The sequence below is a fragment of the Ambystoma mexicanum genome, chromosome 8 (genome assembly GCF_040938575.1).
Source record: "Ambystoma mexicanum isolate Mex_15411 chromosome 8, UKY_AmexF1_1, whole genome shotgun sequence".
NCBI classification, from domain to species: domain Eukaryota; kingdom Metazoa; phylum Chordata; class Amphibia; order Caudata; family Ambystomatidae; genus Ambystoma; species Ambystoma mexicanum.
In genome coordinates, this window is record NC_090929.1 from 986,752,253 (window position 1) to 986,774,739 (window position 22,487).

At 43.5% G+C, this 22,487-nt stretch overlaps 1 protein-coding gene across 3 annotated transcripts in view; it reads right to left on the reverse strand.

Annotated features, from left to right (window-relative positions):
* PRDM2 (PR/SET domain 2) overlaps window positions 1-22,487 on the reverse strand; it is a 773,815-nt gene that overhangs the window by 688,876 nt on the left and 62,452 nt on the right. For all 3 annotated transcript variants that reach the window (XR_011268651.1, XR_011268650.1, XM_069610899.1), the window contains exon 2: window positions 2,280-2,352. Coding sequence is in view for 1 of the 3 variants with exons in the window: in XM_069610899.1 (XP_069467000.1) it covers window positions 2,280-2,288 (9 nt within the window). In the remaining 2 variants the exon portion in view is untranslated. The remainder of the gene's footprint in view (window positions 1-2,279; window positions 2,353-22,487) is intronic.

The following is a 22,487-nucleotide window of genomic DNA, read 5'->3' on the forward strand; positions in this document are numbered from 1 at the left end:
CCCATGTTGAGCAATGAGGACTCTCCTCCATGAGCTGGCCAGAGACCATATTAAAAGAGTTCATGGAAGACGTTTTTACCAGAGATTACTTTGTTGTTTAACTACCAGTTTTTCCATGACTTTGCATGACACGATAGTTTGAAATGGGGCGGTAATACTTGGATCACTCCGGTGGGAGAGAACTTAATGGTGGCATGGTTTAATAGCGATGAGAACCACCTTACCTGGGAGGGATTTGTTGGTTAAAGAGTAGTCCTGGAGATGTTTTGCCAGTGATGGCAAAAGTGGGAGAGAGGAAAACGTCATTAGGAAATTTAGACAAACCTGCATCTTTGATAGCTTTGAGGATGTCAGAGGGTGAAATAGGGTTAAAAAGGTCAAAGATAATGATTTGAGGATGCGGCCAAGGAGTAAGATGTGCTGGAGGAGCATGCAGAGCGTTGGCCAACCAGTTTTTTTTAATCTTCTCTACTTATATAAAGAAGTAGTGCAGATTACAAAAACACTTTGTAGAAGGCACATGAGGGGTTGAAAAGTGGGTTGTAAACGTTTAGGGCTTCTTTCACAATTCTGTTCCAACCTCTAGAAATAAATATTCTCAGGAGTGAGGTAGAAAGGGAGAGGCAAAACCCACCCTGCAATTCCCACAGGCCACAGAACCCCTTGAAGTATGCCAAGACATATACAGTGCCAGCCCATCTGTCATGCTTTCCTGGCTACACCACTGATCACGTGAGTCTGCAAGGCCCTTGAGAGGGGCAAAGTTCTACGGGGCAATCTGTTCCCTCCGCCGTTTAGTGAGCTACAGAAACGCTCTCGGAAGAATGTCTTTATAAGATCACGTACTAAATGTGGAAACCACCATATTTCACTTTTTTCTAGAATCCCCAAAAAGCAAATGTTTTTCAGGGTGCTCCTGAAATTATTCAAACTGAGCAACAGTCACCGTCAGATCCACAGTGAGGGTCCAACTTATTTTCTTCATACTGCTCACACTACCCCTTAGTGAGCTTACACTAAACTCAAGAGATCCGGTCGTGGCAGCCATTTGAAGCAGCATATGGTCAAGCGTAATGCTGGGAGCGTCAACCTTCCCGATAAGTCAATGCTGGATGTAACATCCTTTAACACTAGGGCAAGAGCAGCCACACTGTATTTTGTGTCCCATCACTTTCAGCCCCCCCACTGACTCCCTTGTAGTGTATGTGAAGTCTTCAATTTGCTCCAATAGAGTCCCATCGTTTTCACAGCAGGTTGCTAAGTAGAAAATTAACAGTTCAAGAATATAAGCAGGAGGGCACAGGAGCAAGAAAAATCAGCTGCACAGCCGAAGAACATCAACTGACCCCTGAGAAAGGAATTTAAAGAATCCACAACAAATGAGCATATCAGAAAATTGAAAAAAGTAAACAGGGAATAGTCTTCATGTACATACAGGATGATTACAAGACAGAAGAGCAGAATATAAATGTATGCATGGAAAGGATTACTATTAAAAGATATATACTGAATCCAGAGATGCAAGTGACAGAGAAGGCAGCTCCTCAAACGTACAAAGTGGTCAGTCGACATTAGGAGAAATTATAGCACAAAACACGTTTTGAAGGCAAAGGATGTAGCGAAAATGAGAAGAAGGTGGATGTAGGGCGGGTGCAATCAGCTGACACACACAACGGAAAGCCAATATTGCTAGTCAATCTCTCCAACTCCATATTGTCACTGCCAAGCAGTGAAGTACTGGACAAGGGAAATGGATATGCCATAACCAAGAAACAACTTCTCTGAAGATGGAGATTAATGCAATGATAAGAAAAATTGCTTTACAGGAAGACGACTCCTTATGAAAATTAGAACGTCAAGCGTCAGCCTTCCTACTGCCATTTCACATTACTTTGTTGTAATATGTTCTATACTAAATCCACACAAACTTAGGAATATTGAAAAAAAAAAAAAGCTATAGCACCACTTCCAGAATAACAATAAATCAAGAACAGCACATAAGGAAGATGGCGCTTATTAAACAAATCGCCACCATCTCACTTTAACTTAGTATTCTTTTAAAAACTTATATGTATATAGGTTAGTGTATAGGAAAATGCTAAATTACATTCAAAAGACAACATGTATGTGTTTGCAAACTAAAACAAAAGGTTTCCAAAACGACACAATACAAAGAAAATGGTATAGCTAAATCTCAAGGGTATTTTGTGACTTCTACATCGACTTATTGTGGCCCCCTGGTAAAAACACTTTGTGAAAGTCCTGTTGTTAAGACTCACCTGGTTCATTTTGAATTCTTGCTGTGTTCTTTAAAGTAACACACAACCAAGAATCGTTGTGTATGCATGTGTCCTAAAAAGAAAACAAAATTATCAGTCAAATGCAATTAGTCAGAATAAACTAAAACAGATGGAAATGTCCAATTTTCGACATGAGACATAAAATACTACTGTGGTACACTTTGAAAATGAAGGGTTAGGGAACTACAGCATTTGTATTGGCATTTACTGGTTGACAGGAAAGGCACTGCTGCCAGAAGTGCTTATAGAGCGCTAATAGGCACCGGAGTGCCTTTACATAGTGCTATGTGTTTATGTTTATTGTGTTTATATAGCGCTTTACGCCAAAGCACTGTACATTATAACAACAAGAATGCAATAACAGTAGAAACAATTACAAGATATGAGTCAAACCAGTAATACAGCAACTAGAACAATTTGCCAGTGGAGATAAATGAGTTAAGAAGGGGTGGAGAGGGGAATGTAGTGGGGAACAGGAAGTGAGATAAGCTGAAGGCGAGAGATGGGAAGAGAGGACATAAGAGGAGAAAAGGCAGGGGGAGAGAGGCAAGATGAGGATAAAAGAGGGGTGGGGGAGAGGGAAGGGCGGAGGAGGATCAGAGTATCAGGGAGGGGAGTGGAGAAGAAGAGATTTTAAGGAGAAATAAGTGGGGATGGAACGGATAGAGAGGGGAAGGGAGTTCCAGTGGAGGGGAGCAAGGAGCTGAAAGGAGCGAAAACGAGGAGGTGCCACATGGGGACGGGGGAACAAGGAGAAGGAAGTGATCTGCAGAACTGAGGCAACGGGAGGGAGTGTAGAATGAGATGAGAGAGAGGAGAGATATAGGGTAGCAAGTTTATGAAGAGATTTAAAGACAAGACAGAGGAAGTGGAATTTGAGTTGGGAATGAAAGGAAAGCCAGGCAAGCTGTGAGAGCGAGGAGGAGATGGAGTCGTGAGGAGAGAGAAGACAGAGGGTGCGAATGGCAGAGTTGTAGAGGGATTTGAGGGGGGGACAAGATGAGAAGCAGGGAGTCCAAAGAGGAGAGAAGAACAGTAGAAAAGACGAGAGAAGAGAAGGGAGGAAATTAAGAGTTTAGTGGCGTGGAAGGTTAGAGAGGAATGTACTTTGCGAATATTGAAAAGGTGGTAGCGACATGCGCAGGAAGTGAGAGATATGGTGGGTGAAGAGGGAGGAGTCAAAGTAAATGCCTAGATTACGAGCATGGGCAGAGAGAGGAAGATTATGTGGACTGTGGTGGTGGGGTGTGGAGACATAAGAAAGTGGCCAAAAGTACAAGAGCGACATGCATAAATACCTGTACTTTTTTCGGCTTTAGGCCAGTATTTACATCAGTATGCGTTAACGGTTTGACTAGTGTAGGGTTAGAGCGTGCAGAGGTCTAGAAGGCCTTGCCCTTGGTAGGGAGGGGGCAGGGCGAACAATGGTCAATGGGTGATAGGGGAACATTTGGAGCTTGAGCTCTGAATTGTTACTTTGATGCCTTAGAGGAGAGCATTCCAGTGTTGCAGGGTTGAGGGCAGTAGAGCAGAAGCGGAACACAGTGTTGTGGAGGGTATGGGATAGGGGTTGTTAAGAGTTTGGAAATAGAGATACTCCAGTTGGAGAACAGAGGGAGATGGTTTCAGCCATGTGGCAAAGAGGCAAAGCCATGGATAGGCTTAAAATAAAAGAAGCTTGAACTTGAAGTGAGCAGATCTGTATGGCACGCCATCGCAGGTGGGGAGGTGTGCAGAGATGACTGAATGCATTGTATGTTTTAGAGGGTATTTGTGTAATGAAGTGGAGTGCCATTGTTTTACTCTAAACAAAATAGAGGGGCTGGCACATAGAAAAGCGTGCATAGTAGTCAGGTCTAGGACCAGAGCGGAGAGGAAGGTTTTGCCAAGGGGTGGGTTGCAGGAAGATTTTTTTTGATATTGAAATTGTTGACAATGGTTGCAGCGGATGTGCTGAAATGATGCAGGTTGAGATGCTATGAAAAAGTATCCCAAAGTTGCCAGCCTTGGGAGATGGAATGAGAAGGTCAGGAAGGGAATAATGGGACAGGGAGAGTGGAGTTGGCAATGGAGGCAAGGAGAAAGACGTCGTCGTCTTAGAGGAGCTTAGCATCAGTACATGTAGTGACATGCAATGGCGACTGGTAAAGAGGCAGTTTGTGGTGTATTCAAAGAGGTTATGGGCGAAGGTGAAGAGGATCTGGGTGTCCTTAACTAAGAGATGGTAGGAGATGAAGGAAGAGCTCAGCATTTCTATAAAGAGGCTTGTGGAGTGAAAAGGAATGGTCCCAGGAATAATCCTTGCAGAACACCATGTGAAAGAGAAATGGGGAGGAGGGGTTAAGAGGTCCAGGCAATGTAGAAGGAGCAGTCAGTTAGGCAGACACCCATTTATGTATGGTGTTCTTAATGCAAAGCGAGGGCAGGGTTATCAGCAGGGGTAAAGGTTGCCGAGACCTCAGGTATGATGTGGAGGGACAAGAACTACAAGTGGTGAGCAGTAGTAAGAAAGTTAGAGATGCAAGTTGGAGCAGTTTCAGTGGAGTGCTTGGTGCGGAATCTGGAGAGTGCAGACAATCTTGAGGTAGTTGACAATGTAACTGATGGCAACACACTAGTATTTAGGAGATGTGTGGCAGAAGAGCAAAGTGTGTAAAGAACAGTATCTGGTCAGCAGTGTTTATGTTTTGTTAGATGGTTAGGAGTGTGGCCACCGGTAGCAGGCTGGGAAGAGGACAGTGAAGAGACAGTCTGATGATGAAGAGGTGAAATCAGGTGATTGATGCACACAATCATAATTTGGGATGCAAGAGGATCAGCAGGGGTCAGCTAAGCAGAGGATGGGTATGTGCACGGCACTGGACGTACAAGAGTATTGAGATAGAGCAGAACGCTGGAGATGGTGGAGAGAAAGAGGGGGGTTGAAGGAAGAGTGGTCACAGGGTCTTGTGCTTTTTTTGTGATTTTAGATGGGGAAAGGGAGATAAAGTCAACTGTAAAGAGGGGGGATACGTATGGACAGTTTAAAAAGTGAGCGTGAAGAGAGGATGGAAAACCAATGTTGTAAGTAGATTTGAAAAAGTTAAAAGCAGTGGTGAGAGAAAGCAGAGTCCTCAAACAGTGAGGGGAGTGAGCTTTGTACCGGCAACATTAAATAGAGATGCCTGGTTGTCCTTAGCTTCTGACTGGTTAGGGGATCCATGGTTAGGTCATGGAAGTTATATTCAGTATACTAAACACATTTTCATTGTGGTCTCATGTCATTTAGCCCATGGGCCTACGTGAATTACGTTATTTTCAGGTAATTTCTTTTCAATACTGATTGTTCCCACTAAAAGGGGCAGCTTAGTACAAATCACAAAATACCTGCAGCACAGCATATTATGCAAGTCACTGACATTGGGATTGCCTCGCTTTCTTTCACACTCCGCAGAACATTCAATACCTTCTTAAAATATGCAAATATGTGAAATGTGAGGGCAACACTAACTAGATGAGCAAATGCAAAGCTCATCCAAATGTTCTGCATTGTTCAAGTATGAGAGATATGAACCCAAATTCTCTTGATCCCAAAGTCTGGAAGATCTAGGAAATGGGACATTCATGTCCTGAAGAACATTACAAATGCTGTGAATTTAGGTCAACTTGCTACTATTTTATGTTAAAACTCTATACAACCAGCACTATAGTTATGAAAACAAGAATGTTTAACAATGTTTAACTTACAAGGATTTCAGCAACAATACCTTTGGTAAAAAAAAAAAAAGTTGCGTACCATGGAAACGCATCTGAAAAACCATACATCACCAATGTATAGAACAGAGATTTTATGTTTAAGATTCAATCTATGGCCAACCAGAGAAATACTGACAAAATAAATCCGTAAAAAAAAAAAAAAAGAATCTGTCTGTTTTGTAATATTGTAATAATAGCAAAGAACTGGAGACTTTGCAGCATTTCATGATAAAGTGCCCTAAACTTAATTAGAATCAACAGATGTTCTTAACTAAACACTGAGCAGTTCAGAGTGATTCTTCCTTACATAATGTGGCGACTTATTTTCTGCACCAATTACACCACAATTCGGATTGCTTCGGTTAACTTTCTACAAATCACTACAGCTAGAACAAGATGACTTAATTGGACACTGAATATATTCTCTCCTTCTCCACCCCCGCCTTGAAACTCCCTCCCCTTCTTGCTCCCCCTCCTTTCTTTCTGCTTCCCTCGATTCCCTCCCTCCACTCACTACTACCCCACTCTCACCCCTTTCCCCTCTCTCCTCCTCCCTTCCTCGCCTTCTCCCTCACATTCCCACTGCTCTTCTCTCCCTATTCTCTTCAGTTTAATAGCTCTTTTTACTGGTTTGTTGATTGATTCATACTGTAATTTGCTTCTACCGTTATATTGTATGTTTTATGTACCAAGTTCTTCAATTGTGCAGTGCTTTGGCGTAAAGCGCTATATATATATATATATAAACAAATAAATACAAATACAAATAATGTAACTGTATAAAGATGAGAAAGCATATTACATAATAACCTATTTAACCATTTAAAGGTCACTTGACACAGGAATATGCTAAAAGTCAATTTGCAGGTAGATAAGTGCTATTCTGTTCCATATTTCAACCTTAAAGTATATCCATATGTTTGTATTGGTGAAATCTATTGTAGCAGCCAAAAGGCACATGGATACTACAATATGCTGAAAGTCAATTTACAGGAGGATAAATGTTACTATTTCACATTTTATTCCAATGTATATCCACATTTTTATGGTATCGTAGCCCATTACCTCCTCAGAGGAGGTTTATAAAATGCATAGTGTGTGAGAAAAATAATTTGACAATGGATATGTTTCAACTAACCAAAATTTTAAATGCAATTTTCTAAAACTTTTAATAATGATATTTAGTTTATACATTGTTGTTTGGTTAGAGTGATCATTTTTCTATATAGACAAATGAAGTGGTCTTCTTGTCTTTTATGTTTATTAATTGTTCAATTGTTTATTAGAATTATTTTTTATCTAATGTGATATTGAAAAGTTGATTTATTAAGCTATATCAACAACACAAAATATATGAAAACGAGCATTCATGGCAAGTACAGAGGATCCATAAATACGAGTGAAGCACAGTATCAAAAGGTACATGCATCAAAGGTAATGCACCTATAGAAGCAAAATAAAGCAAACAAGTGCTCTCTCATCTAAAATGGGATCTGGATTAGAATAACATTGCTCAACTTATCTTGATTTATAAACAAGACTTGAAATGCTTATTTCTATTAGGAGTTTGGAGCTAGAAGACAAATCACAGAACCCATAGCTAGTTTGCGTTGGCCAAAACATAGCAGTACAATGGTAGCAGCCTCTTTCCTTTCTGAAGAATCAGTGGTTTGATTTAAAAGAAAACACACAAAAACCACAATAGAAGCACAAAGTCCTTTGTGGGATCTTGAAGGAAGATGGCCAATGCTACAGAGTCTAAATAAGTCCAAGTGCAAACGAGGTAGGGAAACTACCGGAGTCCCTGCAAGAAGCGGTTATTATACCACTTCCCAAACCTAATAAGCCTGAAAGTGACTGCGGATCAGACAGGCCCATGTCAATGTTAATTCAAGACAGCAAAATATTAGCGGCGGTCTTGGCAAACAGACTGAAGACGGTCATCAACAAGCTAATACATCCGGACCAGACAGGCAATGTCCCCAATAGGAACATATCACACAACCTCAGGCGTCTTCACTGAGTCATTGAATACACGAAAGAAGATGCGGGTGAGATGGCGATAGTATCGCTGGATGCGATAAAGGCATTCGACTCGGTCAGATGGCCCTGGCTGATTGCAGCCCTGGCCAATTACGGCATAGGACCGGGATACCTTCATTGGGCTAAGCTATTATACAGCGCACCATTGGCCAGGGTCAAGACAGGAGCTATAATATCAGAGAGATGGCAACTAAGTAGAGGATCTAGGCAGGGATGCCCAGGGTCCCCTATGCTGTATATTCTGGCCCTAGAGCCCTTGGCAATATATCTGAGGCAGCAGTACGACGTAATAGGCATCACCATGGGAGGGGAACCGCATTTAATCTCCCTGTACGCTGATGACATGCTGTACCTACGCTATCCGGAGGAGAACCTCCAATATGTATTGGAGGTGATGGAGCGATTTGCGAAGCTCTCTGGCATAGCTGTGAACCCCGGAAAGTCCTGTATGTTTCCACTGGGCGGGTACAAGGGAATCCCGTCAGAGCAGCTACTGACCATGCAGATACCATGGGAGGTTAACACTTTCAGATATCTGGGGGTAGATATATACCATACAGTAGAAGTAGAACATAAACATAATACGGAGGTAGCAGTCAAGAGAATAGGGAATAGTATGAAGTTTTGGGCAAAGCTCCCCTTGGCAATGATGGGAGGGGGGCAATGCTTTAAATGGTGGTAATGCCCAGGCTGTTGCACTGCTTTGCAAACATTCCATACCTAATACCTAGAAGATTATTTGCTAGGTTAGACAGCATATGTAGGGAATTCCTATGGCACGGGACGATGAACAGAGTGGCCCTATGGAAGCTACAAAATCCATATGAGAAAGGGGGCATAAAACCACCGAACTTTGAAACTTACTATATAGCAAGCCAACTACAATATGTAGCGAAATGGCTCTCCCACAAGCCGACTTCAGAATCCAGATTGTTCCAAATGGATAGTGCCCCATTCTTTTTGAAAGAGGTGATATGGTTGCCCAAGTCAACGCCCGAGGATGATGCTGCCCGGGTGGGAGATATGGCGGAAAGCCCGTCAGCTAATGGAGAACCCAACCCCATGCTCCCCGCAGATCCCATTGGTCGCTGTGGCCGGAAAAGAAAGACAACTGAGACTAATGATTAGGAAGCACTGGGAACCGGTAGGAATAACTACAATGGGTGATGTGTTGCAGGAGGGGAATATACAGGATTTTGAGGGGCTGGTGGAGGACACACGGTTGCATGCGGGACAGTATATTGCGTATCATGGGGTGGTGCGGCGAATTAAAGAGATCTGGTCAGAAGTAGCACTAGCAGAGGAGCCGGACGCCACTATAGGCATGATATATGATATAGCAGAAGGAAGGCATGAAACATCTAGATTATATGAGATAATAATGACCAAAGTGGGGAAAGAGGTGGTGCAACTCAGGCTGGACTGGGAAGAGGAGATGGGGGCCCCGATGAGTGATGGGATGTGGTAGCGAGCTCAAGGATATCATAAAGTGTCAAGAAAAGCCAGATTACAACATATACAATTATATATAACTCACAGGGCGTATATGACACCCCAAAGAATAGCCAAATTCAAAAATGCAGGACGTCAATCATGCCCCAAATGTAATGAAGAAAATGCGGGAATGGTGCACATGTTTTGGTCATGTCCAATAATAGAGAAATTTTGGGGGGAAATAGCACAAAAGATGGATGAAAAAGGAATCAAAATGGGGGTGGATACAGCATGGGCTTGCCTGATATGTGGGTTCCCCAGGCCACGTAAACTTAAGCATGTAAGCAAGCTGAAAGATATGGCTTATGTTCTTGCAAAGAGAAGAATTGCTATGGGATGGAAGGCATGTTATAAACCCAAACTGTAGACGTGGTGGAAAGATCTACAACAATGGGCAGAGGAAGAGACTACAGTGTGGCAAGAAGCGTTTAAAGGTAGGGGGTGAGGAAGAGGCGTGTACCTTATTAGGCTGGAGGCAATTAAAAGCTGAACTATTTGGGCCCACGCATGAAGAATCTAGCGATCGGGATCTAACGAGTATCCTAGGAGAGGAACCCCTAATGCAGGAAGTAGCAACAGAAAGTAAGGGGAGTAGGCTTGGTGATGGGGTGGCAACGGAAGAAGCAGTGGACCGAGATGCAACATTGTACATTTGATCATTTTTCTTTCTTGCACTGTAAGTTTGGTTTGTATTGTTGGTTGAAAAGTAAAAAAAAATGTTTTTTTTTTTAAAGTCTGTAAGTGCAAAATATTTTACTTGAGATTTTTAAGCAAACAGGTCCAAAGACAATTGACAATAAAAATATAGTTCACAGAGGAAAAACAATGTGTCGTCTCCAAGGACTGCTGTCTGCCAAGCACCGACTGTTCAGTCCACCATCACTTTGGTGAGACTTGGTATATATATATATTCAAACTTATTTGGACAGACTAGACAAAATCTTGGAATCGTCTACTAACATCTTTAATTGTGCTTCCCTATATGGCTTATGTTGTGGATCGCTGACATAGTTCATACTGGGAAGGCTGCAACACTGACCTTTTCCGTATATACGGATCATTTTTGCTGAAGGAGACCCAAAAGCAGCTCCAGATTGAAGTATTCTTGGATCATTTCTCTTCAGTAGAGAGAGCATCACAGGGAACCTCTCTCTCATCCATCGCCCAACCAGAGAGACTGATGTCTAATTGCACTTTCCTGTGAAGCAGCCACAAATCTATGTGGTTTCCTCGCATTATTTTGGCTGAATACAATTTTCCAAATAAAACTATGGGGAGAGTGCCCCCTCCCATCCCCAACTCCCCGCGCCCCATACCCCTCTACATACGAAACCCAAACTTAGCAGCTGTATTTTTGTGGATAAAAAGAAATGTAAAAATGTAAATCAGCCCAAACAAATATGGCAAAATTGAACTCTGGTAAAGTTTGGAATACCGCAGCCACCACTAACTCCAATTATAGACATTAGGAGAAAGGAACTGTAGCCGCTTCAGACAAACACATATGTAAAAGAGGAGCTTTTATCATTTTAAGTGTTCAAAGTGACTGGGGCATCTCGTTCAAAAAGGGACTAGGATTGTTCTCTTTTATAGTAGGCTTACAATTATGGACAAGTTTTAAAGAGCACAAACTTCCTCTTAAAAAGTTCTTGAGATTCATTTCTAAATGTTCTTATACTCCTTTCTCATAAAGTAAACCAAAGAACAAGTTACTTATCCTCGGCAATCTTATTTCAGATTAATACATTATCCTCCTGCTCAGATTAGTCAACTGTAAATACAGAATGGACTCAAAGTTTTAACCATCAATAAGTGTATCAAGTAGCTACACACAAAATCAGTCACTGCACCCATAGCATCAACAACATCAGAAGGGACATCTGCATTATATAAACAACTGTAAAAGGCCCATGACCTCACTTCTTCCCAGCAGACACAGGAGATGTGGCTTGGTCGGACAGCTACATTATATTACAAGCAATCTGTCGGAGAGGATGGCTTGAAGGGTTGTTGACAAATCTGAAGCAGGAATACAATACCCATCAGAGGAGACATCACTGAAGGTAAATAACCTGTTTCTAGACACCTTCTGCCCACAGATTCCTAATCTTTTGAAAGGTCTCCAGAGCATTGACGCACACAGATGGAGCGAAGAATGCGAGAAGAACAAGTTACTTACCAACTGATAACGTTCTTTCGACTGGATGTTCCTCCAACGTATTCCTCATCTTTGAAATGTAATGTCCAGCTTCGGAAAACTTTTTGGCAGAGGGAGCCCTGTGTCGATGACGTCGAGGCAATGTCCCTCAAAGGCTTCCGTCGAGGCTGACGTCATTGGAGGTTATATATAGCTTGCATGGTGCCCGTTGGCCTCAGTTCTGTTTTTCCCCTCCATGTGCAGCACTAGTGTACATAAATACAAGCACAACAGTACTCGGGCTTGTTGGAACAAAAGCTGCAATAGCATGGGAAATTCTACAGAGGGGTAGGTTGGTAGGGCGATGAGGAATACATTGGCGGAACATCCAGTCGAAAAGAACATACGAGTTGGTAAGTAACTTGTTCTTAGAATGGATTGTGTTCCACGTATCGTTCATCTTTGACAGACTCCCAAAGCAGTATCCATGTTTGGAGGAGGGTGTAGAAGTCATATATGCATAGCTTAAAGGGCACAATAGAGTACCGCCTTACCAAAGGCGACATCCTAGCATGGAAAGCATCCAGCAAATAATGCCTTGTAAACGTGTGTATGGAGGACCACGTTGCAGCATCACATATGTTCTTAATAGGGACACCCCTTTGAAGGGCTGTCAACATAGCCATGCCACTGGCGGAATGAGGAGGATCTTCAGGAGGATCTTTGCCTGCCAGTCTGTAGCATTCAGAGATTGCTAGAATTATCCATCTAGACAAGGTCTGTTTGGAAACAGCCTGTCCTAGCTTGCATCCCCTAAAAAGGGCTGGTCGTCCATCTCAATTTCGACATTATGGCGATGTAAAAGCTTAACACTCTCCTAGGGTCCAGCCTATGGAGCCTCTCCCTTTCCTTACCAGGATGAGGTGGAGGATAGAAAGCCGGTAGCACAATCTTCTGACTTAAATGGAAGTCCGAAGCTACCTTGGGCAAGAAGGAGGGTTTTACCCTCAACACAACCCTGTCCTTGTGGAACATAGTAAAGGGTGGCTTGGAAGAGAGTGCTTGCAACTCGCTCACTCTACGTGCTAATGTTAGAACAACCAACAGTATTGTCTTAAAGGTCAAAAACCTTAACGGACATGTGTGCAAAGGTTCAAATGGAGCGCACATTAGAAACTTTAAAACCAGGTTGAGGTCCCAAACCGGAACCTGAAAAGGAGATGGAGGGAACACATTAGTGAGCCCCTTTAGAAATTGAGTTACCAGTGGGATCTTGAAATAGGAGCATTCTTCTGATGAGCGCTTAAAGATTGATAGCACCGCCAAGTAGCCCCCAGTGGTGCCAATTTGAAGACCTTTATGTGCTAATGAAAGCAAAAAGGATAAAACATCCGGAGGGTTACACTGAAAAGGATCAACATTCTTTTTTCTGCACAAGTCGCAAAACTTGTTCCAACGGCAACGGTACAGAGATTTAGTTGCTGGCCTTCTGGCCAAAATCGGCACCTTCATCACGTCAACCGGGAGGTCCCAATCCATATATCCCAGCCTTTCAGAAACCAAGCGTGAAGGTTGAGATTATTGACCTCGGGATGGAGAACCCGACCCTCCTCTTGCGAGAGAAGGTCCTCCCTTTGTGGAAGATGCATCGGAGGACAGATGGACATGTCCAGAAGGTCCGGATACCACGTTCTCCTAGCCCATTCCAGGGCATTTAGGATCATGTGTTTCCCGAATTTCGCAACCTCCCGATTACATGAGGAATGACAGGGACTGGAGGAAATGCGTCCAGAAGCTGGAACTCCCAGTCCCAACAAAAGTCATCTCCTAGAGCTCCTCTCGGAGGACATTCCCTTGAGCATTACTGCTCGCACTTCTGTTTGTGACCGGTGCCAACCAGATCCACTTGAGGGGTTCCCCAAAGGGCGAAGATCTCTTGAAGGACTTCCTGAGCTAGTTCCCGCTCATGGGAGACTGTGCTATGCCTGCTCAGAGCATCCGCCGCCGTGTTCTCCTCTGCGGCCAGGTGAACCACCGATAGGGAGATTTCTTCTTGAATAGCCTAGTACCAGAGCTGAATCGCCTCTCTGCACAGAGGTAGTGACCATACGCCTCCTCTCTTGTTAAGGTGGTGCATGGCCACTGTGTTGTTCGTCATGATCAAACACAATCTTCCCCCGTACAAAGGGCAGGAAAGCCTTCAGCGCTAGTCTGATTGCTCTCAGCTCCAGCAGGTTGATTTATAGTTTGGACTACGATGGAGACCAACGACCGCTGATGGTCAGATCGTTGGCGTGAGCAGCCCACCCCATGAGTGAGGCATCCATCACTACCGTCATCTCCGGCCATGGTTGCCAAAAGGGTTCTCCCTTCAGAATATTCTCCTCGCAGGCCCACCAAAGAAGATGCTGTAAGACTCTGGCTGGAATCTGTTCAGGGTCCGAAATCCTTCCTGAGAATTGTGACCATTGTGTCCTTAGAAGCCATTGCAGAAAAATGCAGGATACCATGAGGCAGAGCAACCTCAAGAAATCTAAGTCCGGAAGACTCTGGGCACTTGGAAATTCTGTTACCATCTGACAAATGTCTTGAGCCCTCACCTCGGGTGGTGAGCTCTTTCCCAAGGATGTATCTGGCACAGCTCTGATGGATGTACTGGAGCCTTTGGGAAGGTGTCACCTGGGACTTCTTGAAATTGAGGGAGAAGCCCAGCCTGTGAACAAAGCGGCAGGTAATGTTGAGATGATCCAGGACTTGTCCAGGAGAACGCGCCCTGATCAGCCAACCATCTAGGTAGCTGTAGATGTGAAGCGCCCCCCGCCCCCTCCTGAGACTCGCTGCCACCGCCGCAATCAGTTTGGTGAAAACCCTTGGGGTGGAGGTCAACCCGAATGGCAGGAATCAAAACTGAAAGTGCAAGCTGGCAATTGCAAACCTCAGGTATTTTCTGTGCTTGAGCTGGAATGGCACATGAAAATAAGCATCCTGAAGGTGCACTGACACCAACCAATCCTGGAGGGCCTGGGGGATCTGAGAAAGTGTGGCCATCTTGAATTTGTCCTTCCTGGGGAACTTGTTCAAGTATCTTGTCCAAGATGGGTCTCAGTCCTTCGTCCTTTCTTGGGAATCAAAAAATAGGGGGAATACCAACCCTTATTCCTCTCTGCTACAGGCACTGGTTGGTTCTATAGCGCCTTTCTCTAGGGATAACATTTCCTGCAAAAGGAGCGGATCCAGAATCTTCAAAAGAGTGTTTTCCCGGTGGATTGTTCTGGGGTATTTTTAAAAAAGGAAGGCAGTGACCGTGGGCTATTGTTTCCAGAGCCCAATAATCAGAGGCAATGTCTTGTCATTCTTCCAGATGTTGAGACAGTCTGCCCCCTACTGGCAAGTTGTGACTTAAGCCCTAAGAGTGGTTTTGAAGTGGCTGTTGCAGAGGCCAATGGTCAGGAGGCTGCTGCTTGAGCTGGTTTGGTACCTCTACCTCGTACACCACGAAGACATTTCCGCTGGCCCCTTCAACTGGCCATTCCTCTCGCCCTTCCAAATGAAGAGAAGTAGTGAAAAGATCTACCCCTCCATGGTTGTCCTCTAGCACGAAAAGGCTGAGGTTGCCCAACAGTGGCACTTAAAGACTTGGCAGCCGACTTCGAGGTCTAACTTCTAAAGGCTCTCCTCAGCCTTGTTGCCAAAAAGATGAGACCCGTCAAAAGGCATGTTAAGACGTCTAGCCTGAACGTCGGGTGCAAAACCAGACCACGCAAATCTGTGCATCACCGTGCTGGTAGCCATGGACCTGCTGATGCTATCTGCACAATCCAACCCAGATTGAATGGACTCACACATGACTTCCTTGCCGTCCTTAATAGCCAGGAAGCCGCCCCGTTCTTCCCCTTTGGGAATATGCTGTGCCGCCATAGAAATGCACTCCCACAGAGTGCACAAAAATTTTGCAAGGGCACAAGCGGAGTTGGCAGATTTCAATGCCATGCTCCCTGCAGAAAATACCTTTTTCGCCCATCCATCTAAACGTTTATCGTCCCTATCCGGAGGGCTGGTAAGATACGCTGCCTGGAGGTAGCCGTAGCTTCCTGGACCACCGGGAGTGGGGTGTTCGACAGGTAGCCTGGGTCGCTACTGGGAGGGGTGGTATTTCTTAGTGAGATTTTTGTCAACTGCCGGATTAGTCGGTGGAGTTTCCCAATTCCTGGCTCCTCTTTTTTGAAGTGCCACATGGAATGGCAAGACCGGCTCATTAGGCGAACCCTTGCCCAGAAGATCAGTCATATCATCCTGATCATAAGACACTGGAGGCCTAGACCAACTTAATTATTCCACAACTTTAGACATGAGTTGGCGATATGAGGAGTTGCATGCTCCCCTGGTTCTGGTCTTCCGAACTCCAACTCAGGAGAGGTGTCAATGCCACCATCATTGTGCAAATTGTCACCAAGATCCTGCATTTTTCTCTCCTCTGAAATAAGGCACTCAGGCATGTTTGGTGTGCCGTACTGAAGCCCAAAAGGGTCATCCTCATCCAAACGCTCTTCCTCCTCAAAGATGGAAGTCGGAGACTTGAAAAAATCTTTTTCGGTAGAGGAATATACATCTTCTCTGGTTGGGAAGCCAGAGGCTTTGACTTCGTCCACCTTGTCTTAGCAAGTGCCTTTTTCGGAGGAACAATAGTCTACAATGGCTGAGCAGGCAAAAGGGGCACAGCTGGCGCTGATTTCAGCTTCGACGTCGACACCGGCGTCAATGGGATCGAAGGCCTAATGTGGGTCGATGACTCGATGGGCATCATCGAGGGCATCATCGAAGGCGTCGACGCCCTCGATCTCTCCTCATGTTTTGAGTGATCCCTAGATTTCTTATCCGATCAAGGACTCCAATGGGGATCACGCCGTTTACCCGGGCTCGAGGGCGTGCACGTTTTCGGCCAAAACCTCTCTTCCCCAGCTTCCGTAGAAGGCTTGGTCGGCCAGCTTCCGTAGAAGGCTTGGTCGGAGGACGACCCTGTTTCTCAAAGATTTTCAGCATTTCCACAAGGGAAGCTTTTCATTCTTCAGGTGTAGATTTTTTGGACAGGCATGCCATCCTCACGGGGGAACCGTCCGTCAAAGTCGTCGGTGAAGGTGATTGGCAGTGCCTTCTCCTCAAAGAAGACGGGTGGCGGGAACCACTCCTAGACCTAGAATGCATGGCCTTCTTCCTCCGAGGCAAGTCGTCTCCCGACTCATTGGTCGAACGCCTAGCAGGTCGGGACTTGGTGGCCAGGGGGGTTTGGAAACCTTGCCTACCTGGCGCTTCCCCTTTCGTTCCCTCATGGCTTTTCCCATCATGGGTTGACACTTGGAACACGCCGCAGTATCCTGGCCCTCTCCGAAGCACCACAGGCAGATCCAATGCGAGTCGGTTATGGACATCTTCGATCCGCTGTCCTTACATTTTTTTTATCCGGATCGAGGGGGTCGACAGAGTAGAAGACAAAGACATATCGGGCGATTTTAAAAACCACACAAATATACTTGTACAAGTACGAGGCGCGCAGAGTTTCTCACGAAGCAAACATGTTTGCAGAAAAATTGAACTGAGGCCAATGGGCGCCGTGCATGCTATATATAACCTCCGATGACATCAGCCTCGACGGAAGCCTTCGAGGAACATTGACTTGACGCCATCAACGCAGTTTTCCGAAGCAGCCTAAGCTGGACATTACATGTCAGAGATGAGGAATACGTTGGAGGACACAATCGATTAGAAATAGGAATTCTGAAAGACAGGTTACCCCAAAAGGTGCATTCTCTCCTGCCAAATGATCTAAATACCAGCAATGCGCAGAAAGATCTACTTGTCCACCCTGAAGCCCTGTGTGTTTGAAACAAATCTTAAGAGCTCTTTTAAGATCTAGTCTATGGAACTGCTCCTCCATCTTAGACGCACAAAGGGGAAAGAAAACAGGTAAGTGGATCTTCTTCCAAAGATGAAACTGATGTTTTTGTAGAAAAGACGGACAGTCTCTGTGAGAGATCCTCCTTTTGTGAAAGGATAAGAATGAAGGGAAGAGCACAGACAGCACCTGCAACTCCGAAACTCATCAAGCAGAGATTATTGCAACCAAGAGCACCTAAAAGTCATAATTATAAAAAGGACATTAATGCAGAGGCTACAACAAAGCAGCCATCCAAAATAATATAATCCAATTTAGATCCAAATAGGACACCGCGTGGCAAAACATACACCAAGCCCTGGAGAAACAGAATAAGATTCATAAAACAGGATCCTTCCTCAAAGACAGGGCTTAAAAATGTGCACTCACCAATAGCCATTGGCCAATAATTATTGAATTTTGGGCAGTAAGAGATGGTGTGCTTTGGGTGTTTGTAGAATTGAGGTGGCGAGGAACTTTAAGGCAGGCTAGTAGCTTTCAACAAAAGATATGTAACGGCCAATAGCCTTCAACTTAGTCAATATTGAAACCTGTGTTAACTAGCGATTGCGAACAATCAAGAACAATTTTGACATAAACGCAACAACCCTCTTAAGACACCATCAAGAAAATCTACACAACTGCCAGCGCACCCTTCCATCCCAGATATCCAAATCCTTCTGAAAACTCCATATGACCAATGTTTATTATTGCACTTTTGAAGAGGTTGCATGTTATTCACAGTGATGTTGGAAATGCAACCAAGATATACCTGATAGAGCAAGTTGATTGGCTCATGCTGTTAAGATTATTTTCCCGCAGCCCACAACAACGGGACATTGCAGTTAATGTGTGCTTTGCCACAATGCTGCTAAGACACTGATATAGTATATTCGATGCTAGCTTTAAAAAGTTAATTGAAAAACATTGTGCATTGTTTGCGATACCCAGCTCAGTAAAAATTCATAATGATAACTTTAGCTTAAGGCACAAATGTAAACAAAGTACTGCACCACGTGTTTTTACAACAGTCAAACGGGAAGAATGGAGAAGATTACGATCTTGACGTGCGTTACCAAAAGAAACCACAAAAAAGTCTTAGTAATGTACAATTCATGGTTGCATAAACTTGTCGGTAAAATCACAGCAAAATACCCATTGACATTCACTTCATCTCCTTCCACTGAAATGCATTAGGCAGCGGCACATCCGTAACATTGCATTGTTCCTTGCATGTCTTAGATGCAGTTATTCGCTCGTCAGCTCGGGGATACAGGATAACCAATATAGGTAAAGGAATTTAAATGGCAAATATTCAACCCTACCAAATGGACAGTTTTTTCTCCTTCTACGATACCTAAAAACACAACCAGGAGATAAGCAATTGGTCGATGAGCCAAAGTATTTTACATAGAAGATAATTTTAGAAACCAGTTCAAGTATTAACACTTTCACTGCATGTGCTTCAACAATTTCATACAGACAGTGAAAGGGTTAAACCACTTTGTTCAGAAACACAACTACTATATTTCAACAAATAAGGTTTAGGTTTTTGTCAAAACGTTCAAAAGGTTACTTACTGAATGCACCTATTAAGTCTATTCATCTAAACATTTGCTCAATAGAAACAATAAATGTGTAGATCTTGCAATAACAGAACTACAACAGACCAGTGTAGCAGCATACTCTGAAAAGAAAAAGGACATTATTGAAAGAGAACATGGTTTAAACTCAAGAAACCTACTTCCCAATACTGTTAGCGTTGCAAAAGTGCCTCGTAGTTTACGGTTGCATACAGTGTTCTATGAAAGCAGCTTAGATACGCTTATGTAAGCCCAAAGACTTGTGTAATCATGCACCATGTCAAAAGTAAATATCACTTTAAGAGTATGTGTGATTTAAAACTACGAATAAATATGAAAATCGTAATGAAAGAAATGAATGAAAGCTCAGAGCACATTAGGATACATTGACAAATGGGGCGTTCCGATATTGTATTGGGTTATTTATATAGTGCTCTTTCCCAATTTGTGTGGCCTCAATGCACTTTTTCCTTGGTTGAACGCTGTTGGTGACGGTAGTAAACGTGGTTGGAAAATTCTAGGGGGTTTAGCTTAGGGGATTCACGCGTGCATGTTGCCGTTCTAGGACTTGGGTGGCTGGCAAGGCTTGACTAAGCAGCCCAAGAGAGGTCAGACACATGGGTGGGTGCTGTTGGGGGTTAGAGATAGATTGCTATTGTTGAGAGATCTATGTGAGGCCAGGTATACCAAATTCCTTTCGGGTGGTGGTTGCTGTATACTAATGGCAGAGGTGTTGGGGTACGTCAGGTGTTTCAGTCTGGACGGCTATGTGTGCACTATTAGCCAGTGATTTAAAAAAGGTTGCTCATTTGTAACAGTTTTCAAGGATTAGGGAAACTAATTGCAGTCGCTCCCCTATAGTTAAGAAGAAGCCTGTGTACAAATTCTTTTCCCAGAATTCTATTGCTAAGAACTGGACTGCTGGACAGAATTGGGTAAACTTTTCCACCCAAAAAGACTTTCACCTCCCCTCCCAAAAAGAACATTTTCGGGAAAATATGTTAAAAGATTAAAAGGTTATTAATAAAGCAAACAAAAAATAGTTTTCATCCTAGCGCCATTCATTTTCCCACAGAGAAAAAGTGCAATGATTGAACACCCGTAGCATGAAAACTGCAGGACTGATATTGCACCAAATAAACAACTTGGGCACAAAGCGTTGCTATTATTGGCCGATTCTGGGTAAATCTTTGTTTTTGGGTCGCACAAATCGAAGAGTGATAGGGGGAAAAGGGGGAGTGTCGGGGAGGGGAAAAGGCAATTTTGGGGAGTTAGGGGGAGCAAGAAAATAGGGGACTAATGGAGCCTGCCTGTGAGGACAGGGAAGACTAAATTTACTGGCATTTTCCCCCACTTATCATGGAAATCAGCAAACTGCTATGCTACAACAGGAATCGGCATAATCAGAAATGATTTCCAGGAAATTAGCGCAGGAATATTTGACACCTGCAGAGATCACATCCATTAGGCAGGGGGCAATGGTTCTGTTGGGGAAAAGGTATGGGTGTAACATGTAGTGAATACGGGCACAGGCCATTCCCAGTGGCCACGGCTAGTGGGCCCCAAACAAATTATAGTATAATAAACCCTTGAAATTCAGTGAAGAACTTTAGTTAAGAGAGAGTTAAGGTGATTAGATTCAATGCAACAAAACCTTTGAATTTCAGCAGACATGAGAAGTGAAGACCAGTTTCACTTGGCACTCCCTACCCACGAACACACACATAATATAACAGAAGCGATTCAGAATGCCATACAAAATTACATCATGGGGATCTGTGGGGGCGATGTAGAGTTAAGATGGTCATCACTTCCTACATCCGCTGAATTTTAAGGGATTTGTTGCCTTAAATCAGATATATAAATACTGATAGAAAACCACCAAAAGGCAGGCAGGACAGCACTCCAAGGTTGGCAGATGCCGAAACAAAATGGACAAGAATCTGTGGGTAAGTAACACAAACGTATTAGTAAAAAACACAGCAGAAGCAGGGTACAACGGGTCAGAGTATCCTGTATGGCGCGTTTCCACGCTCGCTGAGCGCTTGTTCACACAAGTGTTCTAAAGAAGAAGAAAAAAAAAAAAAAGTGTTTCCATTTCTTGTAGAGTACATTTTTCATGTTGGCAGCACAAGTAAATGAGACCAGTAGGACATGGCGAGCAGGCAGACATGTTGGAATGGAGAGTTACAAGTAATATCAAAGGCAGTGCATCTTAAAAATGCTAGAAAAACTGCCCAATCTATAGGGAGAAATATGCTGCAAGATCCATAAGAAACGCATCGATAAAAGAACTAGAACGCCAATCTGCGTCTGGCTCATGGTCAATTCTACTAAAATGCAAATGCTAGCAGCAATGACATCGTGATAAATGAACACTAAACATCATAAGGTGCGAGTGCACATAGCTGCACAGGAATAAAGTGCAAATGCACGAATGTCCAAATGACCATACGCTACAGTTGTCAGAATGGGAGTCTAAATCTGGCTCATGGACAATTCAACTAAAGTGCAATTGCTTGCAGCAATAAAATGGTGCTAAAAGAGCACGAAACATCAAAGTACAAGTGCACATAGCTGCCAAAGTCTAGTGCAAATGCATACATTTACAAATAACAGCGCGCTACAGCAAACCCAAATGGCAAAAAGATATAAAATGAGAAGCAGTTAAAACTCAATGTACTTGGCAGCTTAAAAGAGCAGCAAAGGAATCCAAATGAATCACAAAGGATACCAGAAAAAATGTCAGGACAAATATCAAATAAGATATCAGAAAAACATTAGAAAGAAAAAGAGAAAAAGAGAAAAAAAATATCAAAGTATCTGAGAAACATCCCACACACTTAAGTGCATAAATGAACACAGAATAATCTGAACATGAGAGGGGGGGGGGGAATAAAAGAAATGACACCCCTATAAAAGTGTACGATTCTTCATCAACATTGTGGCCAAGGGGCACATTTGTATCAAAATCTAAAATAAATGTGGTCTCGAGCTGACGTCTTGATGGCTCTCAAATGCTGGAGAATCCTAATCTTTAATTTACATGTGGTGCTGGCCACGTACCATTTATTGCAAGGGCTACAAAGAACAGACAACAAAGGTGGTAGCACATGTAATTAACTGTTTGATGACCCGAGGTAAAGCAGTTATGGGATGTATAAAATATTTTAGTGCAATAGCACGAGAACATACCTGACATTTATGGCATTTGACAAAACCAGCAGAAGATACAGACAACCAAGAAGTATTTGTTGGAATCCGGC